The sequence below is a fragment of the Strongylocentrotus purpuratus genome, unplaced genomic scaffold, assembly GCF_000002235.5.
Source record: "Strongylocentrotus purpuratus isolate Spur 01 unplaced genomic scaffold, Spur_5.0 spur5_contig_861, whole genome shotgun sequence".
In the NCBI taxonomy this organism is placed as follows: Eukaryota; Metazoa; Echinodermata; class Echinoidea; order Camarodonta; family Strongylocentrotidae; genus Strongylocentrotus; species Strongylocentrotus purpuratus.
Window position 1 is genome coordinate 1746018 of NW_022145570.1, and position 27814 is coordinate 1773831.

A 27814-nucleotide genomic window follows, 5' to 3' on the forward strand; every position below is an offset into this window, starting at 1 on the left:
TCAGGGTTGTGCATCTAGGGCTTTCCACTGCACTGTATCCGATACAGGCCAGCCTCACCGAGGCTGGCCTGATAGTTGGCCTGATAGTTGGCCTGATAGTTGGCCTGGCCTAAGCCTCTAAGCTAAGTCTCACATAGTTTGCACTGCACTTGTACTGAGTTGACCCGATTGTTGAATGGATCGCAATAAAGACTTTTAACCTACACATCATGATTGGTTTGATTTCTTGTAGCAGTGAAACTAAGGGACGAGAACCTGTGACAAGATTAGTGTTGACAAGGGAAATTGATTGATGCTGTGAACGAGACGTTTAGGTGACCGATTGTAGTCGATGGACGAATGATTGTTGAGATACGTGTGAGCAGTTAATGACTCCAGCCATTAAGCTACGGGCATATATTTTGTCCAAACGGACGGAGAGCGCCTGGCCAGATACGGGGCATCCTGACAAATATTCCGTGTCAAGCCAAGGTGGCGAACCGTGTCCGCTACAATACTCTCCTCGTACTGTCTAACTTCTTCTTATCCTTTTATGTTGCATTCCCAAAACATGATGATTTACGTGTTAAAGCCTCTGTGGACGTTTCCGGGCGGCGTCATTTTTTTCTGCGGCACAGATTGGGGCTTTTTTTTAAAAGAGGTCTTGATTTAACCCTAACACTAACCCTTACCCTAAACCTAACCCTAAACTTTCCCATAGGCTCACGCACCTAACCCCAATCTGTGCCGCAGAAAGAAATAACGCTTCCGGGCGAACAAAATAAGAGAGAAGGAAGGAAAGGAAAGAAAAAAGGAAAAGAGGAGACAAAGGGAAGGAAATAAGAGAAAGAAGAAAGAGAAGAAGGGGGACATTAGTTGCAATTTTTCCGCCAACAAGTTTTGGATCGGATGGGAGGCCTTAATTGCCCACCCCCCGCCCCCGCCACAAAAAAAAAGAGAGAAGGAAGGGAAATGAAAGAGGAGAACAAAAACAGAGGGAAAAAAAACCGGGGTGAAAAAAAGGAGAGATTAGTATGAATTAATCCCGCCAACAGCGTGTGGATCGGGGGGGGGGGGGGGGGGCGGGGGCGGGGGCGAAAGGCCTTTGCCCCCCCCCCCCTCCCAGCAAACCTAAAAGAGAGAGAGAAGGAAGGGAAGGGGAAAACAAAAAAGAGAAAGAAGAAAGGTAGGGGAGATCAGTTGCGAATTTTCCCGCCAGCAAGGTGTAGATCGGGGGGGGGGGGGGGAATAAAATTTGATACCGATGATTTACAAATGTTGCTGAAATGACGTAATTTTCCGAAACTTTTCTTCACTTTTTTAGTAAGTTTTACTTTTTGATGCGTTTGTTAGAAAATGGCAAACTCTTAAATTTACAGTCAGGCAAGCAATAAGCTTATTGAGAGGCCTACAGGTCAGGGCCCGCGGAACGGCGGGGCTCGGTGGCCCGCGAGCCCCCCCCCCCACACACACACACACTTAAAAAAAGTATGTACAAAATAATGAGGTATCAAAATATACTAATCTGACCTTGATTAAACGCCTTAAACCCCTGAGCGTCCAGGGGCGCTGACCCCTGGATTCCACATAGGGCCCTAGATGCATTTTGACAGTTATCTAATGCCTAAAACCCCTGAGCTTCTGGGGCCTCCGCCCCTGGACCCCACGCAAAAGTGTCCTGCCAGTGTCACAAATAAGGTATCAAAATATTTTTGTGCTCATCTGACCGTAATTAAATTCCTAAAACCCCTGAGCTTCTGGGGGCTCCGACCCCTGGATCCCACGCAAATTACTGTCCTGCCAGCGTCACAAAATAAGGTTTCAAAATATGCTCATCTGACGGTAATCAAACGCCCGAAACCCCTGTGCTTTCGGAAGCTCTACCCCCTTAACCCAACCAGTGGCCCTAAGGCGGACCCTAGATGCTCATCTGCCCGGATCGTAATTTATTGCCTAATCCTCCTGTGCTTCCGGGGGCTCTGCCCCCTGAACCCAACCAATGGCCCCAAGGCGGACCCCTAGATGCTCATCTGAACGTAATTTATTTCCTAATACCCTTGAGCTTCTGGGGGCTCCGCCCCTGGACTTCAAGGAAATTAGTTTCCTGCCAGTGTCACAAATAAGCTATCAAAATATGCTCATCTGGCCGTAATTAAATGCCAATACCCCCTGAGCTTCCGGGGGCTCCGCCCCTTGACCCCGCCGGGGCTTTACCCCTCGGCCCTACGCCAATTTATGCTACGCTCTACCTAATCGTAAATACTTTAGCCTCCCCCCCCCCCCACTTTGAAAAGCGTTCAAAGGGGCCTGCATGTAAGAGTGGGATGATGCGGATTTTTTCTTCTGCCCCCCCCCCTCCCCCCATCCCCAAAAAGTTTTGCTCATATACGCCACTGCTGGTCACCGTTACGTATCAATATTCGGCTCGCATAATTTCAAATTTGGCCCCCCCCCCCCCCCCCCCCCCACCCCCCCCCCCCCCCTCCCAGGAAATCCTGTATCCGCGCCTGTTGTATATGGAACCTTTCTAGAGGGCATCGAATGTATACTTTCTTTGAATTTGATAAGTAGATAGATTCCCCCCCCCCCCCCCCCCATCATTATATCAGCGCTTATGAGTGAATATGTTGTCTTATAATTTGCAGACGTGGACTTAAATATCAAAATGTCATTTAAGAAAATTGAACATGTCGATCACCTAGCTGACGACAGTTATTTTACAGACCTTGAACCTGGTAATCGTCCTGGATATATCAGACTGTCCGCATTACGTCAGAGGGGTGTATTGTATATATTAGTACATATTTTGGTTTTCGGTTATTTACGGCGAAACTGGCCGACATACCTTTGGAGAGGGAGGGGTGCGGGGACGGGGTCCTAGATAAAACAAATGCGAGAGAGCAAAGCCACACAACGCCACCTTCCTTATTTCTTCCTTGATCTCTTCCTCTATTATCTTGTTTGTTGTTATTGTTGTTGTTGTTTTCTATTTGAAGGGGGGCTGTCTGATCCCCCTTTCGTTACCAACACCGCACGAGTATGAATTATGACTTGTATGACTTATTTTTACGTGATCAATACACAAATTAAAGTTCGCAATTAATATGACAGCGTATTTCTTGCTGGGGTTATAATAGCGCAGATGGGCTGACATGTACTGTGCGGAGCAAGGTGATAGGAATAACCTTAATGGTAGATTTGAATATTTCCCCGATGTAATTTCCCATGATTATCCAATCGGTCTCTACTACTGGTAGAACAGCAAAAGTTGTGTCTTTAAAAAAAATGGTATATAGGCCTATATATCGTTGAACTTAATTGCCCCAATAGCCCTAAAAGGGCTATTGCAAAAGGTAGAGGAAAAGTAAGCCAAAAATGATTGGATTTGTTTACGTGAACCCGCTTTTAGACTGAGGGACAGCGGAGGGTTGGGAAAACAAACCTAAGAATAAGATAACAAAGATGATCCAGTTATTATTTTGGCCAATGTCACCATCCCTCCCGGCGACGCTGCCCTGTAAACGTTTCCCACGATCGTTCTTTTCGTCAGCGGGTGTTATTGTACCATTAACTGACACAATATGTTGTTGCCCCTAATTTTGTCTTTGCTATCATATTCTTCTTTGTTTCGTTTTTTCTTTCTCTATGATAATTATCAGCAACTCTGAATTAAATTCCCATGAATTAGCATGCAGAAATTCAAAGTCTTCTCAAGTAAACACGTAGGAATTTGCAATAGTAGTAAATTAACGTTCCTCTTCTTCTTGGTCGTCGTCTTTTCTTCTTCTTCTTCACATTTAGTGTTCTTCTACTTCTTCTTTTGAACATTATTTCCTTCTTCTTCTTCTCCTTCCCCATCTTCTTCTTCTTTTCCCTCTTCATTTTCTTCTTCTTCTCCTTCTTCTTCTCCTTCTTCTTCTTCTTCTTCTTCTTCTTCTTCTTCTCGAGTCCTCTTCTCTTCTTCTTCTTCTTTTTCTTCTTCTTCCTCTTCTTCTTCTTCGTCTTCTTTCTCTTCCTTCTTTGACTCGCCGTTAGTACCAGAAAAAGGCAGCAAACGCTGATCAACATAATTATGATCCAACACTGTTTTCACATTTCAATCTTCTCTCTTTTTGCATAATTATAAGCCCCATTAATTGCCTCGCAACCACTCTTAGGGCAGTTCGGTCATGATTTCAGTTTGTGTGGGCGATTGTTTTCACATTGACGAACTCCAAACTTTGCTTTTATGTCAGATTGGTGACGTAGGTTAAACCGCTATTAATGATGTTCATTTGTGTATGTTTTGCCTTAAGATCTGAAATAGATTATCATAATGATAATTGCTTGCTAAATAACAGCCTCCTCGCAGTTTCATAATGGCGCCATAATGGGCCTGTCGTCAGAAAATTACGACTTAACTAATTGTCAGCGAAGGAAGCCTATGGGGCTTGTACCTAATGAGCAAATTATGTCTAGATTGAGATTGTCTAGAAGTGAAAAGTAGGCTTTCCAAATAGCGGATTTTTTTCTTCCGGAGGCTTCTGTTCTGCCAGTGCCTATGATGTTTGGGCTGTTGACGCAAAATCTGGCATAGTATACTACATGTATGTGTATTTATAAACATTTACATATCCCAGAACAAATAGACTGATTTTTAGGTCGAATATGTAAATTATGAACGCAGCATCACATCGTCGTGTTAATTAACAAACGAAATTTTACCTCACGGTAGAAGATGATCGACTGTTCTTCACTTCGGTCTAAAATTGTCTGTCAAATCGTCATCATCAGTATCATCACCATCATAAACAATCAACATTCGTTATCGAACTTATTCGGTCATCATCATCATCATCATATATGTAATTCACAACATTTACGTGTACTATCCATCAAACTAGAGATGGTAGAAGACCTTATCTCTCTCTCTCTCTCTCTCTCTCTCTCTCTCTCTCTATTTCCATCAATCTAGCTTATAAACTCATGTATTCTTGTTGCATCCACTTTTAGACTTTAGTTATGAAAAAAGGTCACAATATTCATAGAAAATATACAGAATTGATTCGCTTTTCGGTATAATGAAGAAAAGTGCGCCTTTTTAATTTCATCTTTAGAAAAAAAGGCACATGTACTGAATATACATAAAACATAAACTAATGCTGGAAGATAATAATGAAAGGCCATCACATGGCCGAGTTTGCATAGGTACATAATATAATAACTTGTACAAAAGTCATAGCAAATTTAAAAAAAGTAACAAAGACATGTAGTACCATTTTCTCTAGTACTTTCCAAGTGATCGTACAAGTTACAAACTTAAAAGCAAAAAGAGAAAAGTAAAATGCTTATTTACAATTTCAGCAGATTTTGCCTGGTCTGAATCAAAATGATAAAGAAATGTTGACACTTTTTGAAAAGATATTTCCTTTTCTTTACAAAAACAAAAGAAGAAAAGAAATACGAAATAAAGATGAAGAAAAAATAAATTCTCTCTAAATTTTCAATTTCTTTGAACTTTTTAAGGCACATAGTGATTGCATAAAGCAATATTTACATAGAAAATAAACATATTCACAGCTGATTGAATATTTGTTTTCGTAATATTACAAGTAGAAACATATATTGAGCATATCATAATTCTTTTGTTACTGAACTGAAATACATTTAAAAGGGAAGACAAATCTTGAGGAATCAGTATTTCATGTGAAAATAACACAATGCTAATTTTTGCATCATGAATTTGTATACGTTTATATTTCAATAATTTACATCCCAATTCTTATTCAAATACATTAATATAAAGAGAATACACATAAAAAACATTTATGAAGAATATGCTTGCAATTATAAACTGTATACAATGTCTTTGAATTAAATTAATTCCAATACTGAACTGAACAAATTGAACAACTCCAGTACATTAATGTCCATTTATTAATCATAATTATTATTCAAGTAAACATTGGAAGTTCATGTTGATTTCTGTTGTACTCTCTAGACTGATTTTACTCTATCAAAATCAAGGGTCATTCAGTCAATTCCTAATTTGTGCCAACTAGATAGATATCAAATAAATTTCTTAAGCAAATATCAAAAGATGTACAAGTATTTAGTACAATACATACACATCATTTGACATTTGCGTCTGTTCATAATTCAATGTATAATGATTGTGCGAATCGAAAGTCACTAAGCCCAATGATTTGTACTTCAAAGTCGTAGTCCGCCACACACACAAAGCACCATTAATACGGATTGATTAAGCACCCAACATCTGGAATGTAAAATTGATATGGAATGCTAATAAAATCTCTTCTTTTTCCTCATTTAACAGAAAAATCTTCTTCTCAAAACTTTACAAAATATTATATTTCTGATCTTATACACAAAGATTAATGATGGATAGTGCAATGTTCGGTACTGAATGATTGGTGGAACATAGATGCGCACACACATGAAAATATGTAATCACTGTATACAAAATAAACTTACCCAAAGTATACAAAACAACATAATAGGACATGAGATGAGCGTTGTACATTTGCCAAATGGAAAGGCTCAAATGCAATAATTGTAATTTTCTTTTCTTTTTCAAGAAATATCGTGTGGTGGGTTAGTTTTGTATACACACAATGTAACTTTGATTCTTTACAAGTAAAAATGAGCTAGAAATTGTTGATGACCTTTGCTAAGAACTTTCAACTCTGTCATGAACTTTCAGTGTCAATTGTTTAGAACAGAACGTTCCAATTCTCTCCATAACGAATGCAAAATGATATGAAAGCTCTCTTTGTGCAAAGCCAAACATTCCTGAGACTGTAAAAAATAAAAACTCATCAAATGAAAGAGCATACATTGATACACCTGCACATAGGATGAAAGAGGAGAGTATAAAAATAAAAAATTAATCTATCAAAATGAAAATCATACATTCAGGTAGCATTGATAAATCTTCAGCATCTCTGACAGCACGTCATGGTACGAAACATTTGAGAACAATATAATTAAATGATGAATTTCCTTGAAAGGAATACAATACATGTATATCAAAAAATTGTGTTATAGCAGCAAAATACAAATTTGATACCAAATGACACAATGCAAATTTTATCATTGAAGTGACAGGATTAAGAGAGAACTGGAAGAGTTTTGAATTATATCATTTACACAGATTTAACACTCTTAAAGGGGAGGTCTACCCTCATATTAAATTGGTTTTAATAGAAGAAGAAAATGAGAGGAACAGGTCAGAGAAGGTTTGAGCAATTATCTGAATAAAAAAGTAACAAATTTTGAACTCACGATCGATCAAACACAAATTGGCTACTCTGTGACGTATCTTACGAGCTCCCCTCCCATTTGCTCTGTTCCTCTCATTTTTCTCTCTCTATTGAAAGCAACTAAATATCAGGATGGACTTCCCCTTTAAGGCTCTTTCAGATATGACACAGTAAACCGCCACGGTTTATGTAAGTGTAAATGAACGGCAACCAAGTGCAATAAAGCTCCTGCGCCTATTCACTTAGCTCTGTGTTAGAAGATTCATGTACAGAAACGTGAAATACACATGCTTTACAACATCATTTTAACAAACACTGCAGGTAAGCCGCGTCAAATCTGAACGGGCCTTACACCATTCTAGCTTTCAGCAGATATATATAGTGCAGCATATCCAATGAAAGCGTACTAGATCTACCCACATAAAACAAAACACCAATAATGCCAGGAGGTATATAGAGTAGCAGCAGAAAACGAGAGCTGAGTCAGATGCATCAAGGTGAAAGATTTCATTAATTCAAGAGGTCACATACTGTCATGCTAAAAAAAAAGATTTGAAATATAACCATCTTGGGAACAAGATTCATACTCCCAAGCATGTAATCTCTCTGCTGCTAAGAAAAAGTACTTGAACCATAATACTGACCATGAATCTAAGATTATTTTCATTCAACACCACTTATCCAATCCCAAGTAATTTCTGCCTAATAGTAAAACCATTCCTTCATCATCTTACCTGTTAATACGATCAAGTTTGATCAAAAGTTTGTGTTCACAAGTGTAAATGTTACTAGCACCAAGTACCATGGAACACTCTTGCCCCCTGCCCTAAATCAATGGGACATAACCAATCGATTGCCAGAACCGGGGCATTCCTGTATGACATACAAGTCTATGGGATAATGCAGTAGTCGACGGGTTAAGACAATCACAATATCCGCAATACCTCAAGATGATTATTACATGGTTAGTTTGGCATTGGACCCATTTTGACTCAATGTCCCGCTGCCCCTTCATCGCTCGAATCTTCCATGCTCTTGCGCTTCACGGACTGAACGGGCGTCCTCTGCCTGAACTGGTACCTCACCGTTTTGGAAGGCGTGGTTTTCAGGCTGCTAGTTTGGGGAACGCTCCTACTTCTGCTGCTCACGGGGCTTCCCCCGACCCTCCTGGCCTTGACCTTCTGCTGACATAGCCTCCCGCTGGCGCTGATGGTGTATGTCACCTGACTCTTTGACTTGAGCGATGATGACGACGATGAGAGGGCGGTAGATAGAGGTAGGAAGCAGTTACTGGTGCTGGGTATGTCTCCAGACGTCAACGAGAGGCCTTTGGATGATGTTGATGATGGATGTGATGTTCTGGTTCTCACAGACACAGACTGGCTCTCGTCTAGTATGACCCATGAGGCAGAGGACCTGGTGGCAACGTGGTCCCTGCTGTCATTTTTTGGTTGAGCTTCCTCGCGTGGTTTGTCTGAATGAGCATAAGAACAAGAAAGCAAATGAAGTTAGCTCTTTCAAAAATATTGAATGCACTTTATATTTACAGTATAGTAGAAGGAAAAGAGGGAGGTAACGAATGAGAAGGAGGAGAACAACAACAACAAGGAGAGAAAAAGAAAGAAGTCCCATCAACCCCTCAAACAAACAATCCTTTTTATTGTTTGGGTATTTTTAACCCCAACAAAAAAGTGGTCTCAGACCTATACTTTTTCTAAGTACCTTAAGTTTGATAACGCAGAAATGTTGCACACTACAAATTATGAACAAAACCATATAAAAACTTAAATTATTAGGCAATCTAGTTTGACAAGCTCAGGATCACAAGGCTACCACGACAGTCACAAAGCTTACCAGTTATCTGCGGATTGATATCTGAATCACTGATATCAAAGGGAACGACATCTACACCTAGCCATGGGTCCTCGTCCTCTGGAAACTCGTGGGTCGGCGTGGAAACACGGTCGCTGCGGTCATCATGCAAATACTCTGCTACATTAGGCTTCCTGCAAATGAAAAAAACCATTGGGAAAACTTGATTACGGAATTAATTGTTATTGTTACAATCGTTAAATACGACTTGAGTACGACAAACCTGAAGATCATATTGCAAACATTAAACAACATTTTGTCATGATGACACATCACATTTTAAAGGAAATCTTAACTTAGTAGCATACTGCTATAAAAGAAAGCAGATATATAACATCTAATTGGCCGAATCGGTAATGTCAAACAGACGTAGTGCCGAACAACCTTCCCATTTGTTTCAAGACACAAAATGACTATAAAGTCAATTTTTCAAAATGTATCACTCAAAGGGTTGTTTTCTTTTTAGAGGAACTAATATATATGCTATCCATAAAATATTTTGACTAGCTAGAAGACACTGACCAACTTGCCAATTTGAAATTTGGTAGACTTAGTGATCTCATATTTTAAACATACATGACTCTTTTACTGGTCTGATTTATTTCAAACTTTTAACTAGTCTGTTCCCCTTATTTTTCTGCTTTCATAAAAATGAACTTATTACAAAGGTTGGATTGCCATACAAGGCTTGACAAAACATTTTCCAGATGAAGTTCTTTGTTCTTACATTTGTCCTCTTGACTTTCTAGACGGCGACATGAGGAGGAAAGCATCCATGCCATCCTTGCTGGAAGGCATCGAGTTGTCCCTGCTCACGTCTGCCGGCTCCTCATCGACCACCTCCTCGTCCTCCTCCACGCAGAGCATGGTTCTGAGCGTCGGGTGAACCATGATGTCCAGCTCACCGACCCTTAGAAAGAGGTCCTCTGAGAAGCGCTGCTTGACTGCTGCCAAGGTCACGTCACGGTGGTCTTTGACGGGGTCATCCAGGAAACTGGTTGGTAAAGCAGGTTTGTTTATTTATTTATCTATTTCTAATCTTTTGTCAGGATAGTACATTCACCAATAAGTAGTGGTCTTCCATGTGGCCTTGAATAATCATGAACATATTTACATCAAAAAGCATAACGTTTACGCAGAACAGTTCAAATAAAATTCCATAGTACATTTAGAAAGATATTTACACAGCAATAATAGACGTGACACAAACGAATACTCCAAACAGATCATTCAAAATGAACTTTAAAGGCCCACTGCACTACTTATAGCTACTTGCGCCCTCTATATAACAAACAAAGCCTTATCGTGACCATTGGTCCCCCATGATCCTCTTTTCTTATGTTAATTGAGAGCTGATTTGATGAGATAACCATCTGTCAGTGACCTTGCAGAGAGGTCTAATCCCCCCTGGCCAAACTAGTGCAGATGGGCTTTAAAGTGCACATTTAATCACCTAAAGAGATAATCTGTGTACAACTAGAATGTATCAAATTAACCTAAAAAGGTTTACCCAGCCCAGCATTCTATAGACTAACAGTTACAAAAATCAAAGAAAAACATGAAACACTGTGCACAGAACACAATTTGGACTGGGGTAGCCATGTGGGCCGTATTCTATGCAACGCCCTCAGGTGCGTCAAGTAGTCTACTGTTGTGTTGATGTATAGTGTACATGTATAATAAAATTCAATGCCAGGGGTGATAGTGAGCACTAAAAAAAAAAGGTTTTTTGTTTTCCCCTCAACCACGCCTCCCTTGAGTAAAAAAAAAAAAGAGGAGGATTCGGGGGGAAAAAATGGCATCTAATAACATTCCCCCCTTTCGAGTAAGAAAATTGGGAAAAAAATAAGGCAAAATAGGGAAGAATAGAGAAAATAAGGGGGAATCAGGAAAATCACGATAAAATAAGGGGGGATCGGGAAAATCTGGTAAAAAAAAAAAAAAAAAAAAAAGAGGATTTTTTAATTAATTTTTTTTTAGATCGGGAAGAAGAAGAAAAAATATTAAAAAATCAGGAAACTGATTTAAATTGGGTTTTTATCAGGCCTGAATGCTATTGTCTCAGGAAAATATTGGATCACTGCATTTTTTAAATTCAAAAGTACCGTCTACCACAACAAATAAAATGAGACTTACCACTTGTTATGAAGGTGCAATGTGCACTGTACTAGATCACAGATTTCAAAGCCGGTATGTTCAACTAGTGGAGTGGGCCATGGAAAGTCTGCAAAGAGAGGAGAAATAAAATATAATAATTTACATTCTTTGGAAAGGTGACAAACAAACGGGACTGAACTTTAATGGCTTGTTCAGATACAAACAGGTAAGCTACATTTTTTGTTAAAACTTGTAAATAAATAGCAACTGCACTCAACAAAGATCCTAAATTACATGAACTTACGGGTCACTAAGCTTTGTGTTACAAGATACAGGAATATGAAGCCAGGTATGAGCATTGAGCATTCATCATTTAGACTTAAAGTACCAACAATATCCCAATGCTTTAGTTAAAACAAATATTTAAAAACAAATAATAACAATACCGGTAGTCAAATTTGCTTTAGTGAACAACTGTATAGAAAGACCATCTGTCTACACAGACCACATTTTTTGTTTCCCTTGAAAATGGTTTCTCATTGAAACATGTACTAAAGGAACTGGTACATAAAGACCTTTTTTTTTTCTTGTCTCCCTCGGGTGGTCTTTATAGACAGGTTTCACTGTAATAATAATAATTCCAATCCAAATTAAATTACCTGCACCGAGAACGAGCCGTGCAAGGAAGAGAGAGCAGGCAGCGATTAGAGCCCTGGAGTATTGGCCAAAGTCAGCATGGAGTAGAGAGAGCTCACTGATGTACAAGGCCAGGTATTCCATCTTACTGTCCGCTGAAACCACTTGGCAGAAGAGATGGAGGTAGTCTAAGATCGTCAGCTCCTGTTGGTTGGTCAAAAGAAACAGATTAGAATAGTCAATTACCGGTACATATCCTTGCGGGGGGTGGGGAATTGTTATCTTTTCTTGCTAAAGTTTCAGTTCGAAATGCCCTCATATCTACTAATCTTAAATATATAAAATCTGAAACAATTTGTTTGTATGTATGTATTGACATTTTACTCCCCCCCCCCCCCCCGGCCCCCCTCTCTCTCTCTCACACTCTCTTGTTTTCTCTCATTCCTTCCTTCCTTTCTTCCTCTCTTTTGCTCTTTTTCAATATTTCACACAACAGTCTGAAGTAAAAGTTCACCACCATCCCATAGAAACATGCATTTAACGGGATGACAAGAATTTTTCCAGGATTCCATTTCTTTCTGATTTTGTGTTCAATTCTGTCTACCTGTATGTATTTGACATTCAACAAATTCTGTTCACTTCCATGCTCTTTTTAACCTACCATACTACATGTACATGTACTTTGAAAGTATTAAAAGATGAAGTAAAGTGAATGTTCAAATTAATATTAAAGGGGATGTAGCATGACGAGATTACATGTCGAACCCGTGGCCTGACTTGGGCCAATCAAGTATAATACGACTACAGACGATGCGACTGCAGCAATCACATGCGTGCGACATAAGTGAAACCAAAGCTCGAGGAGAACTTCGGTCAATTTCGCAAACACTGACCATGTAGAGATTAAGTTGCTGACTACCATTAATCAAGCCCATTCGTTTACGTGCAGTTGTCGAAAACAAGACGTAGATCGCGTTAACCAGTATTTGACAAGCTACACTCCCTTTAATGGATTGCAAACAACTCCTTACCCTGAGATTGCCCTTGAGTGTTGCTACCACATCTCCGAGCATGCGAACCACATCCTCGTACTTGTAGGTACCGTCTGTGAGCCACGCGGCCTCACGGATTGTAATGATGTCATCTTCTAGTAATCTGTGAGGAAGGTGAAAGAGAGGTACAGGTTAATGAGATTTACATTCAACCTGTCCTATCAAATTATTGCAAGCTTAACGTCAAACAGTTCACCTTGTACAGTCAAACCTGCTTTAGTGACCACCTGTCTACAAAGGCCACATTTGCTGTTTCCCTTGAAAATGCTTTCTCATTGAAACATGTACTAAAGGAACCTGTCTACAAAGACCACCTGTCTACAAAGGCCATTATTTGTGTTTCCCTTGGGCAGTCGTTATAGACAGGTTTGACTCTATTACATTTCCATGAAGTTGAACACTGTTTATATTTCTCTCTCTTTTCAATTAAGATACAAATGAAAATATGGTTCTACAACAGCACTAAAAGTATGCAGTCATTTGAAAAAGCCATTACTTGGATAGAATACCGACATGTTGATGTACATTAAAGTGATTAAACATTACAATTCAAGCCAAATTTAAAAGAACAAGTGCTAGTCTAAACTGAATATGCTTACATTATAATGGGGGCTTCTTATATCGTACATCTCTATCAGCCATGACGTTGTGGTTGCTCCACTTTATTAGTTATTACCCCGGCCAAATATGTAGCGCTATCCACCCTATCTTGCCAAAGGACTATGGTGCTGGCTGGGATTTGAACCCTCAAACCTTGGATTGAGAGTCAAGTGAATGAACCACTATTTTTTTTATAAGATGATGACTTGGATCCTAATCAAATGATAGGTTGAGAGCGTACATGTGACCAGACTTTTATTTTTCCTAACACATAATTTTGATGACTGGTCATTATCAAATGCTAATGACCATAATCTTATAGAACAAATAATACACATCATTTTGTTCGGGCATTAGTAAAATTACCCACACTTGGTACCTCCGAAACAGTCCAAACACCCTTGGATATCGCCTCCGGCGTGTTAGACTGTTCCAAAGGTATCTTGTGTGGGTAATTCTTACTAATGCCCTCACTGCGGTGTATTATTTTTTATACCAAAGACACCTCCACTTTGTCTGAAAACAATCCACCCATGCATTACCTTGAGCAGATGACCATGCATGTGATGCCCACCAGCTGCAGCGTTGACCGGGAGATATTCCTGGCCATGAGGTAACGGTCAACCAGCTGGACAGCACTGTGGATGGTCAAACACGAGTAGTCTTTCATGCTGCCGACTTCTACTAGCCAGTCGACTAAGATGTATCTGCAAAGAACAGATTCAAGAGAGAAAATTCGCATATTAAACGTGATGACTGTGGTTATGGAGACCAAACTTTGCTGAAAGACAAGAAAAATATGCCAGGATGATTTATAGATCTGTAAGTTGTAACAATATCTTCCTCATTTTCATTATACCGTTTAGATTAAAAAAGAAGTTCCCTTTCCTGCCACCTGACGATTCAAGTCTTGCTTCCAATAATTACACACAAAACTTGCACATGTGGATACTGAAGTTAAAAAGGGTACCATAACAGAAGCCTGTCAAATGCCTATAGCCTTGACTGCAGGGATCCATAGAAATAACACAAGGAATTTTCATCACTAGCTAAATATATGTCAGTCTCTTGAAATTCATCATACAGTACAATCAAATCACTCAGAGCCAAGTCTTCAAGTGTTTAGTCAACAAACTTGACAAAACACAACAAATGTGATGCCATACGCTATTACAGATGCCCTACTTATGACTATGGCTAGTGGCATCACTCCGAAATACAATTATCATGAAATTGTAAGACAGACTCGGCTACAAAATGGCTTGATGATACATGAAACTCATTTCTTCTATAAAAAATTCGAGTATCCTCCCCCCTTTACCTCATTGCACTATTGAGTCCATTCTGGAACCTGAATCACGTCTTACTCCCACAAAAAAATAAGTACCATAAGATTGTATAACAGACCCATCTAACTAATGCTTTATGACACATGAAACTCTCTTAATTTCTGCTAATTTGTTGTCAAGTATCCTGCTCTCTTTACCTCATTGCACTGTTGAGTCCGTTCTTGGACCTGAGTAACGTGTGGACTTTGGTTGGTTGAGACTCCTTCACGAAGCCCCTCATTGCTTCCCTGGCGTGGGACTGAGACACACCTCCCAGCTTGCCTTTGGCATACTCTGAATACAAACGCAACTGTTTGGGGAGACAGACAGACAGACAATCATAGAATGAAGATAAAGTATGAAATAATTGGAATATATGGATTACTTCAAAGATAGATTTAAGCAATGAATGAACAATTCAAAATCAGGTACCGAAAAAAAACAAAAACAATGTCATCATCATAATGACAGGAGATTTTACTCTTTAAATTACTTTATATCTGATTTTTTTTTTCTTCACTACTTTGATGATCAATAACTGCCGTTTAGGTTCCTGCAACTGAAGATTTTTCTGCCTGTCTGCATCACAGAAATTAATTTCTGAAAAACATGGCTGATTATTAGAATCTTCTTTCCCCTTCATTCTATAACATCTCATTATTCCTCTGCATGTATCATTCAGATTTTTTTAAACAGTCTTGTCAATATTAATTGAAGATTACATGCAAGCAATGCTGTGGTTTCTATACCATCAAATTCACCTTATACAGTATGTAGATGAATAATGCACTACTCACTTTTGCTTCCAAACAGCCCTGAGATGCGAATTCCCTGAGTTGACGTAGAATGTTCAGATTAGTTGCATGGTCATTAGTCTATAAAGACGGAGATAGGGAGAGAACAAAATAAGTCAAATATAGAGAAATTTAGTGTCATTATTCAATAGAGTTCTTACCCATCTGCTGACAACACAAATGATTTACTAGTATTGTCATGATAAAGCTTCATTTTTTTTGCTCACTTTGAGAGTACATTCTGTTCTCTTTATCTTTCAAAACCCAAGGCAGACATACAACATAATTATGGAATAGTTTGTGTGGTAATCTTCAACTGCTCCTACATTTAATCCAGTCTACATTTTGCTGAATGTAGAGAATTAGGACTCTGGTTGAGATTGGGATTTAGGTTAGGTTTAGAGTTAGGATTACATGTAGGAAAAGGGCAAACGTTGGAAAGTAACTGTAACCGACTAATGTTAAGATCTGCATGGCGGAGAAAGCATTACAAGATATGTCGTATGTCATTTGTTTATATTTGTTGCTTGCATATTGTAAGCTGGAATTTGCCCTAACCAAACAATGGCCAATGCCCCCCTCCCCTCCCCTCCACTAATCTAAATGTAGTTACGTGTAGCTTGAATCTTGAGATAGAGGGTGTGCCTATTAAAGGTTATGATGAAAAAGAGCGAGTGGCCTCATATGATGATGATGAAGATGGCCTATTACTTACACTGTCATTGAGACTGTTCTTCCAATACTCGTAGCTGGCTGCCACGCTACCGGCATCAGCTGCTTTCTTCAGCCACTGCCTCGATTCAGACTGGTGACCATTTTTCTTCTTCATACTTGGATCCATATCCTGTGATAGAGATTTGTAGATATAGATAACATTATTTATATTAACCATGAAAGCACAAAGGTGAGGGGGAAAAAGGGGGTAGGGGTACGAGACCTCCAGTAAAAGAAGAAACTCTTTAAGTTTAGGTTTTTAACTCAGAGTAAACAAGACAAATGCAATGCAGTACACCTCTGCCTAAATTCAGAACAAAAACCCTATGTCAATTGATCTGTACGACCTTTGACCTGACCATCATATAACCTTGGATGGGCATTATTGTTTGAAAAGTTATTTAGACATTATAACAAGTCATATAAAACATAGCAATTGATCTGAATCAACCTCGACCTTGCAAGTCCTGTTTTCTTCTTCTTTTTCTTTTGTTAGGAGATGCAACTAATAACACTTAACTTGAGCTGCTAATTTGGATTGCTCACAAAGCCTTTGTAAGAGTGGGGCCAGAGTAGCAAACCAATATGTATTCAATCATTATATCACAATGAAAGCATGAGAATATATGCATGGGAGGCAGAAAGAATTACCTACCTCAATGAATGAATGCAGCTTGGCAAGGCAGAATAGTACTGATCGGTCAGCTTCCTGTAAATAAGAAAAATTATAATTTCCGGTTACAAAATAACAGGGAAACAGCTAACCTTATGTACTTCTACATTTCTCTCTCCCATGATTCTGCAAACTGGCAAAAGAAATATAAACCTTTCCATCCACCAGTGATATTTTTTTGTTCTACCCACTAAAGATTTGAATATTTAAAGAGATGGTCTTCATATTCTATGTGCAGAAGGCCATAGTTCGCTGTCACCAGACTTGGTGGAAATACCATTAATATGTGTACAAGTCTGCACACAGTCAACCGGTAGGCCTATCAAGAAATACCCCTCGTCTCTCTCAAGAGTCTTCAGGTGAGGAAAAAAGTAAGATAATGACGTTACCATATTTTGGAATGAACGGAAAATGCAAGGCATTACAAAAGACCTGTTGGTCAAACAACTGAAGGCTAATCTTGGTGACCGACAACACCTGTTATTGGGTAAAAATCTGAATGGTGTCAAATACTTTGTGCAAGCATTCTACTGTACCGGTACATGCGTCTTTAAGACCAAATCCTACCTTTGATTCGTTAGAAATGTCTTTCATGCCTTGGAAGACCCTAGCTTTGCAGCATGTTCCACAGTTGCTCCAGGGGGGACGGATGAGAAGCCATGTGAAGGGACTACTACAAGGAGCTAATTTCTCCGCGCTGGAAAAGTACTTGGCGGCTCTGCTCCCGTCCTTACACAAGGAAGACTCCACTGAAAATGAGATTAGATATTGAAAAACATAAAGCAGAGGAATTTCAAGAAAACTATACATGAATATCACAAACAAGAAGACTATATAATTAGACCAATGACTGAAACATTTCTATTGGTTGTTGCTTGAATGGATATGGAGAAGATAGGGATCAATACTTATGAGAGACTGAACTTGAAATCATGGTTACCAAATTGACATTCAAGATATATTAATTAAGTCTTGAAGAGGCTGTACATGTACATTCCTTGATATAATTACAAAACCATTATACAAGTTTCTTTTATTTCTCACCTCCTTCACTATACAAATATGCTACACCAAGTTTAATCAATGCTTCCAGGTTTCCTAATTCAGCAACCCTGTAGAAAACATATAATGAACACAAAGAAAAAAAATCAATAAACTTCTTTAAAGTATAATCAAAATTTAGGAATATAGTCTAAATCAAGAGTGACGTATCTAAACCATCACTTGGAAACAATGATGGTTTCATACGATTTACAACTATTTCATTCAAAATCAATTAAATTACCCAAAGCCATCCTTCTTTAATTGCATTAGTACATTCCAATAAAACATGCAGGAATATGCTGCATGTCTGTCCTGATAATGTATATGTATAGCTAGTACAATATTAAATGTCTTTTGGTATGCCAAATTTTGGCTACTGGCAGGTGTATTTAATAAAATCAGTAACCTAGCTGTACATTAAGGCTGCGACGGGTAGTCGACTGCTCGAGTACCTGCACGGTTGACAACTACTCGGGTACGATTTCTCGTACCTGAATATTCGGCCGCAAAAAAAAAAAAAATTAAAATAAAAATTTTTTAAAAAATAAAAAATGTCCAGGCCCACGCTTACCCGTGCCAGGGAGAGCGGCAGCCGCTGGCATGGTACCGTCGGTAAAAATGTTTCCCAACTCAAGCACTGTCAAACTCACCTTTCAGAAACTGGGACCAAATGTCCAGATTCTCTTTGGACTTGGAGGAAAATGGATTATTCTGCCATCTTTGGTTTTTAAAACAGCATTGTTTACTGTTATTATTCTTATTAAATCGGCGCCTTCAACTGCAACTCAAAGTAAAATTGCATGTGTTTTCGGCGAAATTCAAAAAAATTCAAAAAAATTATAAAAAAACATGGCATCCGAATATTCGAGTATTCGCTTGTGAGCCTGGGAGTGTACTCGGGTACCTCATTACACTGTTGTGCACAGCCCTACTGTACATGTTGGAAAGGTTTGTCAAGTGGTTTTTTTTACCCTCATGCATACACATGTTTTTTTTTTATGTACTCATTGATTAACTGATTTGTGGTTAGATGCATCATTTGGAGATTAAAATTATAGTCATCACAGAAGTCATTTGACTTTAATTACCAGATGGAAAAGTTTCTTCATGATCATGGTTCAAATGATTTCCACCGTTAGTACCACTGTATGGCATCCTTTATTTGTAGAGGTACCTACCTGTTGAAGCATTCCATTTCAGTTGAGTTGGAGGGCCACCTTCCTACTACGCTGGCATTGGCCCATATCCTTGGGGTAGAGTCAAGCAGCCATTTGAATTGTTTGCTTATCTGTGTTTTGAATAGAGAAGAACAACGTAAATGGTGAGGTTAGCACTATACTGTGTACTTTGCCATTTTCATGTACTATTGATTGAGCTTGTTTCATGAACCACACATAATTTTTTTGGTACATGAAATTTCTTGTTCATAATTTAATTTTTTGAAATTTATTTGAATATCAGGTACATGTATAAACAAAATAGAAATGACAACACAGAGCATATAACATTAAGAGTTACAAGACAGTGAAAATGCCACCAGCGGACGCCTGAGGATTACCTAAAAGAATTTCCATTCTGTCATGAGGTTCTCCACATCCACTGGTGTTACATATAAATAGATTTAAGAAGTAACAGTAAAATAACATAACATAATTCAAATTCATCCATCAAGCATAATAACTAATAGAAGATCTACATCAAATGTAAGTAATAAAATGTAATGAAAATCATATGCTTGAAGCGTGATCTCTGAAATGCATGGACTGTTCATCTGAGGTCTCGCTTTCAGAAGTTTATACGATGAGAAAACCTACCCCCTACCTTACAGTCAACAGGAACATTCTGTAGTTCTGCCTGACTGCCTCCATGCATGACGGGACTCAAACCACCTGAAAAACGGGTCATGAATGTGCATGGGGTACGACTTTAACACTTTGGTTGCTCTTTGTGCCTTTCTCTGCCTTATGTGCTCAAAACAATAGGCTCCAATTTACAAAAAGATTGCTTCATGCAACACACTCGCTTAGTCGCTTTGCAAAATTACCAATTTTCTGTCTAGTTCAGCTCCATGACAACCAGGTATAGATTAATCTCGCACTAGAAACAGTTAAATAATCTTGAAGACTTTCCCATCTTTCCCATTATAAATTATCTGCCACAGCCAACAGGGAGATTATGTGTGGTATGTAAAGAGTTGAGGTGTAATAATAGCCTTGTACTGTTGTACATGTGTATCTAACTATCTCATCTGTAATCTAAATTGATCTGAAAGGTTGTATTATAAAAAAAAATAAAAAAATAAAAAAAATTGCAATGTGATAGAAATTTACTGATAAAGAAAGAATTCTATTTCCCCTTCTACATGTACATGTACATGTAGATGTTTACTTACTCTATACATATTCTGGAGATCACACATAGGAAGGAATTTCAGTAGATAGATGAGAAGTTCGTCTGGGAGGTCAGTGAGCATGGTTTTTGGCAGCTTACTATTGCTCCTCAGAACCCGTACGTGGAGACTTGTTGCCCTCGACGACAACGACGTCGGTGACTGTTTGGTCATCTCAGATGATGACCTTGCAGGCAAGGTTCGGCTACAAGTATCTACGAATCATAAAAAAATGATAATCTTTACAACTACCTGTACATGGCCTAGATAGACCCTGGTTATAATTTTCAGGATCTCCTAGTCTCTTATTATTCATCTTATTCATTCATTAAGCCTAAAGGCATCAATTATAAGAACACTTTGTATGCTTGTATCATTTATGCTTTTATCTTTATTCAAACCAATATCAACATTCAACAACAAGAACTGTTCAATACAATTAAAATGAAATTATGAGACCTTGCAAAAAACGAAAGAAGTTTAAAAAAAAAAAAAGTTTTCATCCCAACTTTTAAAAAGAGTGTCTGGAGGTGTTTTGATCTTCTCAGAAAGTACCCATGATAAAATAATTTGATTTTTGTTTTCAGATTTTGTTGAAAATACTGTTAGTGTTGAGTACATCATACACCTACCACATTTCATGTCAATCTGTGCATTTTGTTTGGCATAATTTTCAAATTCTTGAAAGTTTTTAGCAAAGAAAAATTCAAAATCATGGACAAATGAAATGGCATAAAACATTTAGTGTGTCTGTAATCCTGCATACGTCTCTGTGCAGTTGTAAGGGGAGGATATTCAAATTGTAAAATTTATGTAATCTCATAACAAAATTGATTAATTCCCCCCCCCCCCAAAAAAAAAAAATCAAGATGACCAAGTTACAATCTAGTTAGATTTACTTTAGTTGATGATACGTGTTAATTCTTACATCTAGATCTCGTAGTAGATTGATTTAAACCTCAACAAAGTCAAATGCAAAGGAGTCATTTTAAAAATAACTTGATCTGCTGATCAAATTTCAAATGGGGAAATGGCAAATCAAACACTTGTCGATCACTTCGTCTTTGTGATCAGAATCTCACTCTCAAAATAAATGGTGACTTATCATTTGAAAATATTAATTGATACAAATACATTTAAGGATTACTGTTTGGGGAGATATCTTCATTTGACAGATGCACAAAAAGAATTTTTTTTTGTATTAAAGTCGAAGTTGTCGGGGGAAGTAGTGAAAAGCCAGTCGCTCGCGCTCCAGCTCCCAACGGTTTAAAGGCCAACGGCTCAACACACAGCCAGGAGTGTCGGCGTGCCTTCCCACCAACGACTGCATGAGCGGCTTTCAAACTCGAAGAATGGACTTACTTACCAAAGCCCTTATAACCTGAAATTAAAAGACATCTCACTGCTCATTATTCAAACTATGGTTGAAAGATATGTATCTTACCCCTCATCTTTTGAGAAGACGATTAGCTGCACTCAGAAGTAGAAAAAGAGCTATAATTTTGAAAAATATTTACACATATCGTTGGTGGCGGCCGCCTTCAGTTAGCTGTGAATAGTATAGTGCATCATTCATTCATTCAAGTTTAGCGCGTCTGCTTTCAATGAATACACATGCCAGCCGTTTGTGTTTACGTCCGTTATGAGCCTCGGCGGCCGTGATTGGCCAAAAGAATTGCGCTTCCATTAGAAGTACCCGCCCACCCTTGAGGTCAACGGAAATACATGACCTTTCACATTTACTACTTCCTGACGTCATCGTGTATGTTTTCGTGCTACGTTGATTTCTGCTACGATCCAAATCCACGTAAATTAATGTTCAAGCTAACATAATTTTCATATCTAAAGCTTAAAGAAGGAATTGATGAAATTGTGACGAGCAGGACGGTCATCAGCATTCTACATTCGAGATGGGAAGTTCAGACTCGAAGCTGAATTTTAGGAAAGCAGTTGTACAGCTGACAACGAAAACACAGGTGATTTCTAATTCTAGTTTCTACGTCAACATCATACACGTTCTCCAATATGCATGCATGATATGTATTGAGTTGTTAATAATCGAGGTCGATGTACAGCTGGTAGTGGTACAGTGGCACTGGTGGTAGTGGTAGTGGTACGTGGTAGTAGAGTGTCACGTCACTGTCCATCATTATGGATTGGATGTGTTTAATGAGAAATAAATAAACTGTATTACTACTACATGTAGGAACAGAACAAAAATGTAAGAAGGGTTCTTTGGCAGTTTGGGGAGAGCTGGAGTGGGGGAGGTTTTTTAAAAAAATAAATTTAATCTTAGGAAGTTAGGGGAGGGGGAGAGTTTCAGGTATTTCATGTTATATTGTTTCTGTTCTGTCATTATTTGTCCTAACGTATGAGCTTGTTTTTGTATTATCTATAAAATGTAATTTTTTGCTCCTCGACCACTGTCGACGTGCACACAAAGTGCGAAATCCTTCAAGGCCTTGATTGAGGCAGCACTTTCCTTGGAAGAAGAAGAATTTTTTTGATGGAAGCACGATAAACAATATTTAAAACAAAAAGTCACTGTCCTGCATTGCAGTAGAGGTTCTACTCCTCTAGAGTATACTAATCTATGTATGAGGAAGATGGAAATCAGCAACCAAGTTTGTTTGTTTTTTATAAATGAATAATTTAGGACTTTATCAGTATTTTTCTCTGTCAAACTTTAAGGTTACCAAGTGCTGTTATTCAAAATATCAATTATTAACTTTTGCATTTTCTTTTGAAAGAATCAACTTCATTTTATGTCTTGGTTAATCATGTTTGTCATGATTCTTAATGAGTCTTTTACACTGACATGAATTGAGTTTCATTTCCTAATTTGAATAAATACCGGTCAATGAAATAATGAGAGGAGATGGGGAGGGGAGCAGAATGCCAGAAATTTTATTGATATTAGCACTTTTTTGTCATTTTGAAATTTTCTGGAAATTAACCTTTTTTAAAAACATAGGAAGTATTTGCTGTTATATTTTAGACATCCCCAAATCAAAAGATTTCTAAACGTAGCTCATGGTACATGTACATGTGTGTAGATGCTTCTTCTTCTTCCTTGTCATCGTCTTCTTCGGCATCATCTTCTTTTACTTCTTCGTCTTCTTTTCCCCTCGGATTTATCATAACTTGACTGGTAAGAAAGTGATCTCAAATTTTTTTAATTTCATTTTTTTTCCTTCTGATTTTGTTTCTTTCTGCTCGGCTCCTATATATCACAGCCTGTAGAAGCAGGTGATGATGCATTCTGGGACCAGTTTTGGGCCGACAGCGTTACCAGTGTGACCGATGTCTTTGCACTCATCCCGGCCGCCGAGATCAGAGCGCTCAGAGAAGAATCACCATCCAATCTAGCAACTCTCTGCTACAAGGTACATGAACATGTATAGTCCAATTTCTGAATGGGGCCCTGTTTCATCAAATTTGTTATCACTAACAAGTTACAATAACTGTTATAAGATACTATTGGCAACTGAATGGCTGAGAGCTAATTTGTCATATAATTTTTTATCCTTTGCTATCGATAACAAGTTATATAAAACATCTTGTGTCTGCACTTAGGTATTTATTGGAGCATTTTTAGTTTCTCTATATATAGAGTGCAACCTCCTTCCATCATAATACTCCAATAGGTTGGGGTTAATTTAGATGTATGAATTCACTTGCAGTTTTCCGTTTTAAAAGCAAACAAAGCACATGTACTCTGGCTTTAGCACTAGTTAATTAATTCAGTCTCCCAGTTCTCCATTCCTTAGCTTGTATGACTTCTTTTTGATCCATCACATATACAGCAAACTGATACTAAATAAAGTTGTCGTGGTTCATTCACTCAACTCTCAATTTAAGGGTTGAGGATTTGAATCCCATCCCAGCACTCACGTCTGTTGGCAAGACATTAATCTGCATTTACCACTCTTCACCCAGGTGTAAATGTGTACCTGGCAGCTGCTGGGGTAATGATCATTGCAGGGCCCTCAGGAAGAATGGCATTGAAGCCGATGAGGCTTTTCTGGGTAAACAAAATTGATTGAATTATAGAGCAGGCACAATTGCTCAGTTGGTAGAGCAGGTTCAAAATCAAGTCGATGCGCTAGTGCCCTTTGGTACTTGGCATTAATCCTCATTACCAGGTCCCTCGGAGTGGACCTAAAGCCATCGGTCCTCTGGTTGCTTAGTAACAAGCATTTATGCTTTCTTAGCAGTCGGGTAAAATAACCACCAACATTAACCATCACCACTAATGTATTATTATAATCCACCCCTCCTTATTGTTTCTTGAAGGCTGTTGAGAAGCTGGTATCCGCTGCTGAGTCGGGATGCTCCGCCCCTAGAGACCAACAGGTGGTGCTCAATGCAGCCCGCCTCCTCACCCGTATACTCCCTTACATCTTTGAGGATCCTGATTGGAGAGGATTCTTCTGGTCTACGTTACCCGGCCAATCGGTGAGTAGCTTATATAAGATGTTCAGCTTGCGAGGGGGTACTACAGCATCCATGAAAAATGTTTGGCATCCTGAATGACTTCCTAGCAAACATCTTCTTCAGATACATGTATACTTAGACTGTTGCATTCTAAAACAAAAGTATATTCCTTCAAGGTAAACAAGATATGCAACGAAAAATTGTGCATAATTTCCTTCAATATAGCTGACTGACAGATTTCATTGCTCATGCTCATAGAAATCGGTTTCACTTGATAGTAACAGTATGAAAGGGAAATACATGATTTTTTGTTGTTGTTGTAATAATTTAGCTGTTGCAGTCCTAAAACCTCTCATTAAGAAATAAAGAGGGACATACATGTACAGTGTATAAAAGCCCTAATCGTTCATATCTGTTTATTATTGTACCATCCTCATTCTCCGAATTGTCCTTTAATCTCTTATAAAAACTTACCCCCCCCCCCCCCCCCCCAAAAAAAAAAAAAAAGCTGTTTGTAAATGCATTCTTTGTATTTGCACTGGTTCTTGATACTAAAAAATATTCATGATTTGGAATCTCTTTCCTGCAGGCCTTCTTTTTAATTTCACCCTTCTTAAAGATATCAAATGCAAATTCTGTCTCAGTACAATAGCTCAAATCAAAAGCATGTTGGAAATCAATCATAACTTATCTGATGGTCTATATGATCTTTCTCAATATATTTCACAAAATATGCTGCACCCATGTTTCTTGTGTTTTAAAGCAATCTATTGGAACTTGCCATTTCATTTGAGAATTTGTAATTATTTTTTTAACTGAGGTGTCACTTTTCTCTTTCCTTCTTTAAACATGGTTTTTACTCCTCTGTAAAGCATGGTGTATGGAGAATATGGATTCATTGATCTTTTTCCTGTTTCATTTTTCCTTCATGGTTGCTTTTCCTTCTCATAACTAGGCAAACATGGAAGGGTTGGATGATTTTGTAAGTTTGCTGTGTTTTTTTTTCCTCCACTAACTTGTAGAGTTGCTTCAAATAATTTTGTCTGCACTAGCCCCGCTTCGCCCCTAGTCATCTGATTTTGCTCACAACACTTGCATCTGTACATGTAGGAACTGAAAATCCGGATTTTATACGCTTTTAGATCATTACATTGTATGATGACTTTCGTCACATCTCAAAGTGGCAACATCCTCTTGACCTATTGGCCACAAAAGAATATCATTTGGTCTCTGGTTCTTCTACTTTTCTGGGAGTTTGCAAATGACGAAGAGTCTTCTAACCAAAATATTCATTCTTGGAGGCCTTCTTACATGTACACGACATGGATTTCATGTTAGTTGTCATCTAAAAAATCAAGTAGGTTTTTACTGCAATGGAATAATAAAAGAAAAATAGTAAACTTGATATTATAAGCCATCAAGATGTTCCTTTACACTAGTATCCTGTAGTCACTGTTGTGTTAGCGCAGTAAGTAGCACTGTTTTAGTTGTCGAAATGCATCGCTAGCAATGAAGTAAGAAGACTAGCTTCCAATTTTTCTAGATAAATGCTAATGAATGAAAAAAGATACTTCTAGTCTGCTTTGCCATTTAGTTTGCACATAGATATAGCCCTAATTTAATGTTAGCCATTTGTTTTACAACATTGTTGAACATTTGTATACAATTTGTAAATTAGAGTATGACATTTTTTGGCCTTAAATTTTTTTCTGTGCTGAACTATGCATTTTCCTCAAAGAGAAGTCTTCATTCTCCTCCACTTTTTTTTGGCCTATAAATATCGCCCTCTTTTCCTGTTATTGTTGATAGATGAGAAGTTCATGCAATAGTATTGCCCTTGCAGGCTTGCACCTCTCGAAATTTAATATCAAATAATCAAACAGTCAACTAATTCAAAAAAATGTCTGTACGACAATCATATTAAATGATGAATTTTCCCTCAGTCTGAATGCTGTACAGCAAAACGTTACATAGCCAATCACTTCTTTGAGCATCTTTTCGAACAAAAATGCAGTGAAAAATCGGCATCCTGCTCTAGTCTGAAAATCCTATCATATGAAAATCATATAACTGGGCAGGGCTTATCTTGAGTGTCAGTTGACCTCTTCAAAATTCATATCTCTATACAATGTTCCTTTAATGCAATGTTGTTTTCTAGTACATTTGTACAACAATGCACACACCCCCAGTATAGTACGATAATACTCTGTAAAGAGGTCCATACTCAAAACGGAAGAAGAAGAAGAAGAAGAATGTAGAGGCTATTAATTTGCAAAGATGTCCACCACTGCACAAAAATCTGTTGCACTTGGTACATTGCCGTAGCAACGTCATGGTTACCGGTACTGTTCGTTTTGTGTTGTAGTCATTATTTCTTGTACCAGAACTATATATCAGCTTGTAGCATTTCTATTAAACTTGCAGTCATAAAATGAAGTTCTACAAATTTCATTCACATGGCCGTTTTTGCAATCAGCTGTGTGTACATGTGTGCATATTTATGAATCTTCACGACTGATGTGCCTTGCACCTTGCACCTGAGTTTGTTCTTTTTCCCATTCACTGTAGGATTTTTTTTTGCAAACAAATATATACATTGTACAGGTTGTACATGAAGGACAAATAATTGCTTTAAGTAGAGAGTTGTGTTTTTCACAGAATAAGAAAGTTGTTTCTCGTTTGATGGGACACTCTACAATAGGGACTAAAGTTGGAGATATATTTTATTAGTTTTATTATTTATTTCATACTTGTAATCTTTCCCACTATGAAGTAAGTAGTAGGGATAGAAAATACCGAAAACTGGTGTAACTTGTAAATGCATTTTTATTTTCCCCCATTTTTACTGCGTTGTTGTAGTTATCCCAGCTGGTATGCGATGTTGATCTACATTTACCAAAAGATAATTTCCTGAGGCTGGTTTGTACACCTACAATT

The 27814-nt window shown here is 38.2% G+C and overlaps 2 protein-coding genes across 9 annotated transcripts in view; one reads left to right on the plus strand and one right to left on the minus strand.

Annotated features, from left to right (window-relative positions):
* Positions 1 to 5012: 5012 nt before the first annotated feature.
* LOC105439318 (cyclin-F) lies at positions 5013 to 22051 on the minus strand. Its single transcript, XM_011668172.2, has 16 exons — positions 21885 to 22051; positions 20444 to 20655; positions 19230 to 19339; positions 18052 to 18119; positions 17575 to 17756; positions 16990 to 17043; positions 16336 to 16464; positions 15624 to 15701; positions 14985 to 15136; positions 14041 to 14205; positions 12878 to 13001; positions 11870 to 12050; positions 11250 to 11337; positions 9841 to 10107; positions 9096 to 9247; positions 5013 to 8715 (listed from the first exon to the last, which is right to left on the minus strand). Exons 1-16 carry the CDS (start codon positions 21889 to 21891, stop codon positions 8234 to 8236), a joined length of 2451 nt encoding a protein of 816 aa, XP_011666474.1. The 5' UTR covers positions 21892 to 22051; the 3' UTR covers positions 5013 to 8233.
* A 121-nt stretch (positions 22052 to 22172) lies between these two features.
* The window catches only part of LOC577473 (protein HID1), a 33740-nt gene continuing 28098 nt past the window's right edge, over positions 22173 to 27814 (plus strand). For 3 of the 8 annotated variants that reach the window (XM_030999020.1, XM_030999041.1, XM_030999046.1), the window contains exons 1-4: positions 22174 to 22416; positions 23677 to 23826; positions 24737 to 24898; positions 25833 to 25859. In XM_030999020.1, coding sequence (XP_030854880.1) covers positions 22351 to 22416; positions 23677 to 23826; positions 24737 to 24898; positions 25833 to 25859 — 405 coding nt within the window. In that variant the 5' untranslated portion in view covers positions 22174 to 22350. Of the gene's footprint in view, positions 22417 to 23676; positions 23827 to 24736; positions 24899 to 25832; positions 25860 to 27814 lie in introns of all 8 variants that reach the window. The other 5 variants (XM_030999034.1, XM_030999029.1, XM_030999053.1 and 2 more) reach the window with 3 other exon arrangements.

Bases quoted from the DNA above. Each gene is read 5' to 3' on its own strand.
- LOC105439318 (XM_011668172.2), bottom strand. The intron at 11,338-11,869 runs GTAATTTAATTT...CTCTCTTTGCAG, and splicing joins ACGGCTCGTTCTCGGTGCAG to ACTTTCCATGGCCCACTCCA. The intron at 10,108-11,249 runs GTAAGTCTCATT...TTTACCAACCAG, and splicing joins TTGCACCTTCATAACAAGTG to TTTCCTGGATGACCCCGTCA.